We start from the raw sequence: 12,687 nt of genomic DNA on the forward strand, positions 1-12,687 counted from the left end.
GACTCAGGGTTTTGGAAGATTTATTTCTTCCCCTTTTGTCTGAAACTCTCAGAGGAGAGGTGGTTTTAGAGGCATGCCACATACTACATGGTACCGGGGGTAACAGCAGTGGTGAAGGGGGACTGGGGAGAGCCTGTGGCCTCCAGGGGAGCAGGGAGCACCTGGAGGATCGTGCCGGAGAGTCTGAGGGTGCTGGTGGCCCCGGAGTGGGAGATCTCCAAGTGCAACAAGGCTTTGGACACAGAGAAAGAGCCCCGGGGCCTGCTGGGAAGCATGCCCCAGGGAGAGCGAGAGGTGGTTGAGAGGACACTGGCGGCAGAGACATTGGAGAAGTGGGGAAGGGAAGGTGAAGTGGGAGGAAGGAAAGGGAGCTTCCTTTTGGGAACTATGCGAGAAGCTGGTACCTGGCTAGTAAATTTATGGGGTCAAACAAGGTGCTGGGTACCATTCACCTGAAAGTCAGGGATGGTTTGAGTGGATAAGCTGAGGTTACCACTGCAGTCTCCCCATGACTTCACCTCCCACGTAGCTTCAGCTGTTTCAAGAGAGGCCATGACATTATAAGCCCAGCCAGACAGCAAACCAGGGGAAGCACAGAGGGTTTACCAGCTTAGTAGATCAACCCCAAAGTTAATGGTAAAATTTACATTTTTAAATAGAGTTGGGAATTGTGCTGTAATTGTGCTTAGGATTAACGAAAGATAACTTTCAGTCTGTTATGGAGAGCTCTGAGTATGATGTGTAGTAAATAACATGATATTATTGTTTAAACGTCTGGTGCCAGAAGAAAAATGCAGAGGGGACATAAAATCCATGCTGGAGCCATCGCAAGTTCTCCCTGCCTATGCTGGAGTCCCAGAGCTGCCTGTGGGTCTGAGCAGAAGGGCACATGCTACTCTCAGTAACAAGCTGCAACCTGGCCCAGCCTTCCCTGTACCTGCACCAAGAAAACAGGCCACCTCCTGCCTGCTGCACAGTTACCCAGAACCACAGGCCATTCCAGAGGGCAAGGAGAACCAGGAACACTGGCCTGGTTATTCTGCTGGGACTGGGACCCTGAAATTACCATCTACCCTGGCAAAACTGGAAGCAAAGGCTGTGATTTGGGAGGCAGGATCCAGAGTGGAGTATGGACAAGAGGCTGGAACCCGGGACTTTTCTCTGCTTCCCAAAGGCAGCAGCTTGCCAGCCAAGAAGACCTGGGGCGTCTGCAGCCCAGGCTACCTTTGCTGGCGGCTCCTTCTAGAAGCCCGCCTGTCTGCCTCTTTTCATACTTGTGATGATACTGAGCATGTGCCCTGATGAGAAAAATAACTCTAAATAGCTGCAAAATAAATTATTTTCTCTTTTCTATGTCTGGGGGTGTCTAGGCTGGTCTCCTGGCAGGTGGAGAGGAGTAAGGGGAAGGTTTATCTGCATGTGTCCAGGTCAGGGGTCATGGCCTGCTTTCACTGAGCGTCTCTACTAGAGATTCTCAGAATGTCAGTAAACCACCCGCCCAGTTTCTTAGGGCAATGCCTTTTGAAGTCTATTCTGACTGCCAATCTCTGGAAAATGTATCATATATTATGCTGCTGTTTGTTGGTGGTGTCCAAACCAATATTTTGTATCATCTTACTCAGACGGGCAGGATTTCTCACACAACCAGAGGAGGCATGTGGTGTGCACATCTTGTATGAGCTTGTGTTTCTGTTGTGCTGATTGCCAGAGGGTCCACACAGGCGGAAAGACATGCAGACAAACCGGAACCTCCAGGAGCAGTGGAACAAGTGTTCTACCAGAAGGAAGTTAACACTGTGGCTGGTAGCAGGGACAGCTACAAGAATGTAGAAAAGTTGTGTGATAGAAATATGCTATTTTAGGAAGCAATACACTGCCTATTAAACAAACCTCAGGTAGAAGATCAGAGATCTAGTACATAAAATGTTTTTAATTTTAAGATTTCAAGTTCCATTTCATCATTTACAAAATGTTCACCATCTTGGCCCTGAACTAAATCCTCATGAAATTTAAGGGAGGAGCCAACATGAAGGAATTCCAAATAGGCCTCTGTGGGTGCATGTGACCTACCATCATCACTTGAGGTAATTAGACTCATTCATTCTTATCTCAGTTAATAAAACTGATCTTAAAATTAAGGCTGACTGACACCCACTGTATTTTAAACTGTAGACAAAATTAAAGGGTATTAATGTAATTTCCCAGTATTATCTTTGTTTAAATTATAAGTGTAACTTTTAAAAATAAAAACAAATTATAACTTTAGAAAAAGAATTATCAGAGGTGAATGCTGTCAAGTTTAGAGCAAACTTGGAGAAAACAAGGTATAATGTACAATAGTTCTTTCTCATTAATTGTTTTCAAGCTCCCCTTCACAGCCCTTGTCTTTTATTCCTTGTTTTAGTTAGAATTCTTTTCCTCTACTCACCTCAAATCCTAATCCTTAGAATAAAGAATTTATAAAGGATTCTGAAGGAACTTCAGCCCATCCCTTCCAGAGCTTAAAGTTCAGTGTGACCAGCAGGGAGGCAACCAGCTGGGTAAATATAAGAGCCCAATAAAATCTGGTCAGTGTTCAACTATAGAAAGTATACCCTACTCTGGGTATGTGTATATCCAAAAGAAGTGAGAAACAGACTCTGAAATAAAAATCTGTGCTTGCATATTCATAGCAGCACTATTCACAATAGCCACGAGGTGAAAGCAAGCCAAGGATGAGTGGTCTATACACACAATGGAATATTTTTCAGCCCTAATGAGCCTTGAGGACATTATACTAAGTAAAACAAGGGTCACAAAAAGGCAAATGCTGATGATTCTACTTACATGAGGGACCCAGAGCAGTCACATTCATAGAGACAAAGTAGAAGGGTGGTTACCAAGGATTGAGGGAGGAGGGGCAAGGGGGGGCTGGTGCTCAATGGGGACAAGGTTTTACTTTCATAAGATGAAAGTATTCTGGAGATCTGTTGCCCAACAATGTTGGAAGTGGGGAAGGAGGATAGAGAAAGAGAGAAAGCAAAGCAAGGATATGGTTTCAGGTCAAGTCCCAGCCTCAGCCTGTGAATATATTTAACACTACTGTAAGGTTTAAAATGATTAAGAAGGTAACAAAAAAAAAATGATGTGGAAAGTGTATGTGTAGAAAGTAATGGTGGCAGAAAGAAAGCACATAGCCCAACATGAGTGTCTGTGATGGTTGATGTGCTCAGGTACTTAGTTAAACAGTTTGGGGGCATTTTTGCAAGGGTAATGTTTCTGGATGCGATTAGCATGGGATCAGTAGACTAAGCAAAACAGATGTCCCTCCCAGATGGGGGTGGGGTGGACCCATCTGATCATCTGCAGGCTTGAATAGAACAAAACACTACCTTCAAGCTGGGACATCACGTTTTTTCCTGCTTTTGGGCTCCAAATGAAACATTAGCTCTCCAAGTATCTACCTTTCTGACTCACCTTGCCGATCTTGGCATTTCTCAAACTCCATAATCACACAAGCCAATTCCTTATAATAAATCAGTCTCTTTTACACACACACACACACACACACACACACACACACACGTGCGTGCGCACACACCATCGGTTCTGTTTCTCTGGAGGACTCTGACGAATAGAGGGTCCTAAGAAGTCTTTTCCTAGAAGAGATATCATCTGGCCTGAGCCTTGACAGAAGCATAAGAGGTGGCCAGTTGGACAGCATGAACAGGCTACAGAGGCCCCTGTGACATGTCAAGTCCTGTGTTGAGTCTTGCACACAGTTCAGCATTATCAGAGCTGCCAGGAGTCTGAAAGGAGGAAGGATCGGGCTTTAGAGAACCTAAGTGCTACTTTAAGGAGCTTTATCCTATAGGCCAGCGTCTTCCACTCAGGTCTGCAAACAGCAGTGTATAAGAGGTACCTCACTCATATAAGCAGGCACTCAAGGTTAAAGCCATATAGGGCTGCTAATTCCCAAGTTAAACAAGTTAGCAGGTTTCTTTACTACAGGACTTTTCATAGCCTTAATGAACCAGTACACAGCATAAATCTTCGGGAGAGGATGTTCTGTTTGAACACAGACTCCCTCGCCCTGTCTAATTCTGATACTGTTAAGATGGGGAAGGAAGGCACTTTTCACCGGGTGCTGCTAGAAGACTGGAAGTCATTGAAAGGGCGTGGATGGGAGACTGACTTAGCTAGTTCTTTGACTTTGGGAGATGACTTTGGCTCAAGTATAGAAATCTGCCAGGGGCTCATGTAGGAGCACAGGAGATTCTGCCTATGCTCATTTACTGTGCCTGTGCTGCTTGTCCTTGGAGCCGAGTCACTCTTTCTGGGCTGCCCTTAGCAATGAGGGACTGGTGTGGGAATGTCGGGTCAAACCCGAGGGAGGGAGAGAGGGAACGGCCAATTCTGGACTTGGCCTGAAACCACATTAATGTTAAGCTCCCCCTCCCTTTCCTGTCTTGTTTCCCCACTGCTTGTGGGCCCTTCCTCAGTAAAACCCAGACTCCTTGCCGAAAACCCAGTGGAGAGGAGGCTGCTGCCCTGGCCTTTTAAAAGAAAAACAGGTTATGAACCAAGGCTGTAGTAGGAGTGGGGAGAAGGTGTCACTTTCAAGAATTTAAAAGATGTGAAATCAATAGAAATTATGATAGATGATTGGATCCTGAGGATCAGTCCAAGATCATTTCTTTGGCATGGATAAATGACAGGTACCATCATCAGGAAGATAGAGAAAACAAAGTCTGTGATAGAGATTGATTTCAGTTTTGACCTATTGAAACTGAAGTATTTTGGGGACAGCTGTCCTAATAGAACAACTTCCCAAACTTGACTAAACAAGCTGGAGGATAGTCAGAGTTGGTGATTTGGCTATTAGGGTTCATGACCCAAATGGTAGTTTAAAACAACAAGAACAACAAAAAACCAATAGCTTGACCAGGCGGTGACGCAGTGGATAGAGCGTTGGACTGGGATGCGGAAGGACCCAGGTTCAAGATCCCAAGGTCGCCAGCTTGAGCACAGGCTCATCTGGTTTGAGCAAGACTCACCAGCTTCAGCCCAAGGTCGCTGGCTTGAGCAGCGACTCGGTCTGCTGTAGCCCCACGGTCAAGGCACATATGAGAAAGCAATCAATGAACAACTAAGGTGTCGCAACGAAAAACTGATGATTGATGCTTCTCATCTCTCTCCGTTCCTATCTTTCTGTCCCTATCTATTCCTCTCTCTGCTCTCTCTCTCTGTCTCTGTAAAAACAAACAAACAAACAAACAAACAAACAAACAAACAAACAAAAACCAAAAAGTCAATAAAGTGAGTAAATCACCCAAGAGAGGTTGTGGATTGTGAGGACTGGGTCAAAGGTCAAGTTCTAGAAGCCTTTAGAATATAAGGGGCAGGCAGAGGAAAAAGCATCCACATGGACCAGGGTTGGGGAAACCAGGAGAGAGCAAGAGGACACCAATGACTAAAACATTTTTTTGTATTTTTCTGAAGTTAGAAACGAGGAGAGACAGTCAGACAGACTCCCGCATGCGCCCGATCGGGATCCACCCGGCACGCCCACCAGGGGGCAATGCTCTGCCCACCAGGGGGCGATGCTCTGCCCCTCCGGGGTGTCACTCTGCCGTGACCAGAGCCACTCTAGTGCCTGGGGCAGAGGCCAAGGAGCCATCCCCAGCGCCCGGGCCATCTTTGCTCCAATGGAGCCTCGGCTGTGGGAGGGGAAGAGAGAGACAGAGAGGAAGGAGAGGGGGAGGGGTGGAAAGCAGATGGGCGCTTCTCCTGTGTGCCCTGGCCGGGAATCGAACCCGGGACTTCTGCATGCCAGGCCGACGCTCTACCACTGAGCCAACCGGCCAGGGCCGACTAAAACATTTCAAGGAGTAAGGGCCAATAGTGTTTACTGAGGTAGGGACTGCTAGGTGCAACTTTTCCAGTGATTGCAAACTGTAGCCCAACTTTCAATTATTTGGAAGCCACCTGAAGATTTCAAAGCATATTTCATAAAACATAACCCTTTACAAATAGAATTTTGAAAGAAAGGAGATTGTGGTACAAAGAGAGGAAGTACTTGCTTGAACACTCAGATGAGTCCACCACATTGCTGGAGCAGGAAGACTTTATCTTTGCGTCTTGCCTGTCTGGTTGAAAGGTGCCTGTTTCCTGACTATCTGCTTCTCCACCCCTCTCCCACCTCTCTTCCTCTCTCTCTTCTCTTCCCTCAGCCATTGGCCTCAGGCACTGAGGATGGGGCCATGGCCTTGCCTCAGGCGCTAAAATAGCTCGATTGCCAAGCAATGGAATGGCAGCCCCAGATGCACAGAGCATCACCTGGTAGGGGCTTGTCAGGTAGATACCTGGTCGGGGCACATGTGGGAGTCTGTCTCTCTACCTCCCTACTTCTCACTTAAAAAAACTAAAAAAAAAAAATTAAAAAAGAAAGGTGTCTGCTTCCTTTTTGACAGCATAACAGCCATACCATTTCATCATACACTGGGGATGCCTATCCACAATGGATACAATGTGTTACCTTCTGCATTTGTCAAGGGGCACTGGGTTCTTGGAAACAGGTTCTGTACTCCATAAGGAAGAGGGAAAGAAAAATACCCAGCTTCCTGAAAGGCAATGTGCTTTGTCTCAGCCCCACCCAAAGTCTCAGTGTGCATTTTTGATGTAGAAAAGCAATTGCTTCTAAGTTTACCAGGAGGCAGAGCTCCATAATTCAAGTCAAAACTAACTAAAACAGAATAAAAAACACATGGCAAAAAATGGAAACAGCTTGTCTATTAAAATACCTATGCAGTTAGCTTTATCTCTCCTTCCAGACATCCTGCCTAGGGTGGTTCTCTTTTACTCAGCACTAGGGTCCCCTCTTCTCCCTTCCCCTATCCAAGGGTCATAAAAGGCAGCCTTTGATGTAGGGATAACCAGTTAACCACCCTCAGCTCTTGTACAAATTACAGGGAGAGGCTGCAAAGAGGACAGAGACCCTAATATGATGAGGAAGGGCCAGGCGCTCAGGCTGTGAGATGTTTTACCTATTTTGTGGCAAAGAAGGGAGGAGAATTGGGGCACACAAACAATCCGCATTTCCACACTTGGGCACAAACAGTGCTGGGTGGCAGGTGTGCAGAGAAGTGTGGAGTTCCTAAAAATTAGCCACTTATTTTGCAGCTTCTCAGAGCTCTGCTCACAGGACCCTTTCACTGTTTGGTGAATGGCACAGGTGCCATTGTTTTGTTTTGTTCCTTTTCCTTTTTCCCATGAAGATACATGTTTTTATATATCTATTGTTATTTTGTATTTTTCTGAAGTGAAAAATGGGGAGACAGAGAGACAGACTCCTGCAGGCATCCGAGCATGCCCACTAGGGGGCGTTGCTCCATTGCAACCAGAGCCATTCTAGTGCCTAAGGTGGAGGCCATGGAGCCGTCCTCAGCGCCTGGGCCAACTTTGTTCCAATGGAGCCTTGGCTGCGGTAGGGGAAGAAAGAGACAGAGAAAGGAGAGGGGGAAGGGGGAAGGAAAGCGAAGTAGATAGGCACTTCTTCTGTGTGCCCTGACCGGGAATCGAACCTGGGACTTCTATGCCCAGAACACCTTACCACTGAGCCAACCAGCCAGGGCCAAGACTCATGTTTATAGAAGAGATCAAGTAGGAAAACATTCCACTGGCTCAAGCCAAAGGATCAAATGAGGCTACAGAGAGACACAAATGCCCGAGAGGTGCGTGGGAGTGAGCGAGCTGCCCTTGGCCCTGTGGAGATCCAGGCAAAAGAAGAAGGGAACCTGCAGATATGGGTTCCAGCAGCTGATCCCCAGATCTGGCAGAAGCCCCCACCAGGGAGGGCGCTTTCACACACAGCCTCACGTGTGGTGCTGGAAAATATCTCATGCAATAATTCTTATCCTTACAATGTGAGATATATTCTGTTCTCTCTTATTCTGTTTTTCTATTCTAGTTTATTTTATTTTATTGGTTAAAAAAAATATATATGAGTCTCAATTCACTAAATGGATTTATTTCCTGGCTCACACAGAACTATGAAACTTGCCCAAGTCTGAAAAACTTGCATTTAGGATAAACTCAGGCTGGAGGAAACCTCTTGTGAACTCATGATTTCTCCGTGAACGTGTGGAGTGACAGCAGAAAAGAAAGGCACCTCAATATAAGAAAACTGTTACAAAAGAAAATCAAGCTACAAGGTGAGGCCTTGAAACTCCCAAATGCCAATAGCCTCTTGAAGAAACATTTTATCTTACACAATGACCCGTGTAAGAGGGGTCACATCCCTCATGGACCTTATAAGAAATTGTACTTCAGAGTTCCTTATCTTCCTTGTGAAAGGAATAAACATGAGGTTGTGGGAAGCTTATGGGGGTGAATAATCCCTCTAAATGTTTAAATTTCCAGCCAAGGCAGCTCCACAAGGGGCTTTAACGAAAGAAGGAGGTTTCCCCAGCAGGGGACCCCGAACCTGCCCATTTCTACCTGCTGACCCAGCACAATCCTTCTCAGAGTGCCCCAGTTTGTACTATAAATTCTACAGTCACCCTAAGTATGGATAATTGAGGAAAATACATCTATGGCACACAGCTGTGTCATTATTTATTTATTTATTATTATTATTATTACTTTGCCACAAAAACATACAGCCCATATGTTTGTTTTCTTCTATTCCAAATGAGAGGAGGAGAGGTAGAGAGACAGACTCCCGCACATGCCCCAATTGGGATCCACCCAGCAACTCTGATTTGGGGCCAATGCTCTGCCCATCTGGGGCCATGCTCGCAACTGAGCTATTTTTAGTGTCGGAGGCAAAGGCTCCACAGAACCATCCTCAGCTCCTGGGGATGCTCGAAGGAGGAGAGGGAAGAGTGGAGAATCAGATAATCACTTCTCCTGTGTGCCCTGACCAGGAATTGAAGCTGAGTCTACACTCTACCACTGATCCAACCAGCCAGGGCCACTAAATTTTCAACACTGAGACAAACCATAAAAGTTTTTATTGCAAAATTCCATGCAAATATAAAACATTCTAATTATTGGCAGTAATTATAAAAACTGTCAATAACCAACCAGAATGGTCAGCTTCTTAAAAATAGTAGCTAAAATTTACTGAATAATCTCTATACCCAGGAACTATGTATTAGCTCACTTAATGCTCACAACCACACTACAAATACTATTAGTATTATTATTCCTGGTTTCAGATAAGGAAACAGTTTTGGAACAGTATTATCTGCTTCAGAAATTGCAACCAAGTTAGAGATATGGTCTGGCTTTAAGAACTTCATAATCTAGTTGGTATTAGAATAACATGAGAGCAATGTTAAAGCCGTTGCAATGAACAATGTAGTTTGAATGGTATACACAATGCTGTGAGAATAGTGAGTAATAATTCTACAGGAATATTGAACCTTTGCTGTAAAAAATTAGAACTAGTACTAATTTGAATTTAAAATAAAACGAAGCTCTGAGTTAGAGTTCCTAGCAGCTGGCATTTGAGTGCATACCGTGTGCACACATGCACATGCTTGTGTGTAAACACACGACAGCTCTGTGAGGCCTGCTCTGGTGTCCTTGTTCATGCATAAGGACACCGAGGTGCTGAGGAGTAGAGCGGCTCCGAGCCAGTCGGTGGGGAGCAGTGCAGTCCCAGCACTGACAGGTATCCAACCAGAGACTGTGGAGACAGGATCTCACCTTAAAAATCAGTGAGGGTTTTTAACCCATCCTATGTTTCTAGCACTTTCTTGAGAACAAGGGAAGAGTGTCCAACTCCTTAATCACACCCCAGAGAGCCAGCACTGTGCTTGGCACACTGCAGCTGCCTGTAAACATCTGCTGTGTTGAATCCATCCAGGCAGAAAGAGTATTAAGATCCAAAGGCAGGAGCCAGACATTCCCCTTGTTGCTAGTTCAGATCCTGCTGTAATACTGGCTCAGAACAGGTTTGAAGTTCACTCTCTATCTGGTGATGCACAGCACAAGGACATAATTAATGATCATAAGAATGTTTTTAAGTGAGATTTTTATTGGGCAATAAATACTAATATTTGATAATAATGTGTGTGTGAATGTGTGTGTTTGGTTGGGGGCAGGAAAGAGTTTAGAAATGCTAAATAAATTCTAAACAGTGTCAGTTTCCTTTTACATATCTCTCCAGTTTTTTTTCAGAATCTCTCAATTAATTACTAGAAAATAGCACCATTTTGCTATCTTTAAATTTAATTTAGTAAACAAAAACAAAATAACAGGTGAGAGAAGCTAGCCTCCTTATTTCAAAACTCCAACTTTAATTACACTGAATTATGGAACAAATATCATGACCTTCCAATTCTTAAAGCAAAAGACAGAGGTCAAAGAGACTTTCAAGTCAGTTAGATTCAGTGAAAAATTTGTAATGTGTATGCAACGTAAAGAAAGAGAAGAGATGATCTGGCCGGTCGCTCAGCTGGTTTGAGTGTTGTCCTGATATGCCAAGATTGCAGGTTACATTCCCGATCAAGGTGCACACAAGAATCGAACAGTGAAGGCATAAATAAGTGGAACAACAGATCAATGTTTCTCTCTTAAAAAAGAAAAATCAATATAAACAAACAAAAAAGAAAGTGAAGAGATTTTTGAAAGTGCATGAGACAAACTCCTTTTAGGCACCTCTCTCTCTACTGCTGCAAACTGAAAATGCAAAAATCCCATCAACAGTTGCAAATTTGTTGGCGCTCAAATTAACCAGCATGAGCAATCACAGCAGGTGAGGGAAGAAATATCCACAGCCACAGTTCCATGTCTAAAATACTCTCAGATGAAAACATTCTGGGGGCAGCAAGGAGGGCAGAGTGAGGATATTCTAATCAAAAGAGTTCTCAAGAAGTAGGAGGCTTCGAAATTCACAGTGACCAAGTTTAACATCACTTAAATAATGAAATTAGGAGTGAAGAATTATTGAGCCTTCTGCCACCATGATTAAGCAGCAGCAGTAGCGAAACCTCCAGTCTGGCTGGGTACTAGCTCTGGCGGGATCCTGGTACCCCGCCCTGAGCTGTTTCTACTTTTGTATACAGCACTTCACTGTTTCCTGGGAAGCTGCACAAACCTCTGCCAGCCTCAGGCAGGAGCTAACATGAGCTCAACTGAACCACAAGTCTCTTTTTAAAATTGGTATCATATTTGCAACAAATTAGATTGTGTCTCTCACCTGCTCAGAACTTTCCAATGGCTTCCTGAATCAAAGTACGATCTTAATGCTACACAACCTACAGAGCCTGAAGGGACCCAGGTCCTGGGACGATCCCCTCTCCTCTCTCTCTCCCTCTCCACTGGGATGTTCCAGTCAAACTGCCCTTCCCCAACTGCCCAGGGCCTTCCACTTGCTGGTATCAGCCAGGCACTCCCTCAAGAAAATCACACGCCCTGCTCCCCTCCTTCATTCACACCACATCTGAGAGCCACCCCTCAATATCCCAGCTAAATGACACTGTCTAGTTCCTTACCCTGATTTACCGTAAGGACTCACCTTACACATACACATACTCACGGTTACACATGCATCAGTGTTTGTCTCTCCCTCAATAACATGTGAGCTCCGATTAAGGCAGACTCGGTTTTGCTCACTGAGACATCCTTCAGACCTACACCAGTGAGTGCCGCAGACGAGGTCCTGAACAAGTGCCTGTTGAAACATGGAGGCTCAAATTCTCAAAAACTCTTTTCACTGGAATTCATATATCATCATCCATCACAAAATAGGATGTGACCAGAGGCAGATTAAGATTGGTTGAGGCCCCAGGTGCAGAAAATATTGGGTCCCTAAGGGCCCAATGAAGGGTCCCTCTTCGTTAGAAAAAAGTGTAAAGGTGGAGTTTGTGGGGCCCTTCAGAACTCGGGGCCCAGGGCATGTGCCCAGTGCACCCACCATTAAATCCAACTCTAGATGTGACATATCAGGATCCAAGTCTAATGCTCCCCTGTCCACAACCTAATTCTTATGGCAAAAACTTGTACTACACTTACATCTTGTTGAGGGAGAAAAGCGGGAGCTGGGAGCCAGGCTGCTTGGGCTCGGATCCCAGCCCTGGCACATACATCGTGCCCAGGCGAGAGTTCACCTTCCCAGAGCCTCATCTTTAAAGTGAGGATAATAGCAAGAACCTTTGAAGGCATTGTAAGGATTCAACATAACAGTAATAATGATAGCAACTACCACTGACTGAGGAGCACACACCAGGTGCCACAGTGTCTTGTGTATTTGCCTTGCTTCCTGTAGCCCATCTCCACACAACCATATGACATGAGCACTATTATTCCCAAATTATAGACGAGGTACCAAAGTAAAATCCAGAGAAGTAACTTAACTAAAGAGATAAAGTTGTCAAATTAGTTTCTCATTGCTGCTGTAATAAATTGCCCAACCTGTTGTCTGAAAGCAACACAAACTTATCTTATGGTTCTGAAGGTCAAAATCTGAAATGGATTTCACTGGGCTAAAGTGAGTGTCAACAGGGCTGGGTCCTTCTGGAGGCTCCAGGGAAGGGTTTGTTTTTTGCCTTTTTCAGCTTCTCGAGGCCTCCTGTGTTCTTTGGTTCATGGCTCTTTCCTTCACCTTCAAACCCTGAGTATGACATCTTCAGGTCTCTCTCTACTCTGACTCTTTGCCTCCTCATTCCCATAGGAGAGGCCAGGTGATTATATGGGGCT

At 45.0% G+C, this 12,687-nt stretch overlaps 2 protein-coding genes across 7 annotated transcripts in view; one reads left to right on the forward strand and one right to left on the reverse strand.

Annotated features, from left to right (window-relative positions):
* Window positions 1–12,687, forward strand: part of C3H2orf49 (chromosome 3 C2orf49 homolog) — a 246,518-nt gene that overhangs the window by 83,545 nt on the left and 150,286 nt on the right. The window lies entirely within an intron of this gene.
* Window positions 1–12,687, reverse strand: part of FHL2 (four and a half LIM domains 2) — a 75,176-nt gene that overhangs the window by 53,439 nt on the left and 9,050 nt on the right. For 2 of the 6 annotated variants that reach the window (XM_066377527.1, XM_066377531.1), the window contains exon 2: window positions 11,507–11,662. The exons of the other annotated variants lie outside the window; for them this stretch is intronic. In XM_066377527.1, coding sequence (XP_066233624.1) covers window positions 11,507–11,521 — 15 coding nt within the window. In that variant the 5' untranslated portion in view covers window positions 11,522–11,662. The remainder of the gene's footprint in view (window positions 1–11,506; window positions 11,663–12,687) is intronic. 6 annotated transcript variants of the gene reach the window in all.

This window comes from Saccopteryx leptura, chromosome 3, assembly GCF_036850995.1.
Source record: "Saccopteryx leptura isolate mSacLep1 chromosome 3, mSacLep1_pri_phased_curated, whole genome shotgun sequence".
In the NCBI taxonomy this organism is placed as follows: domain Eukaryota; kingdom Metazoa; phylum Chordata; class Mammalia; order Chiroptera; family Emballonuridae; genus Saccopteryx; species Saccopteryx leptura.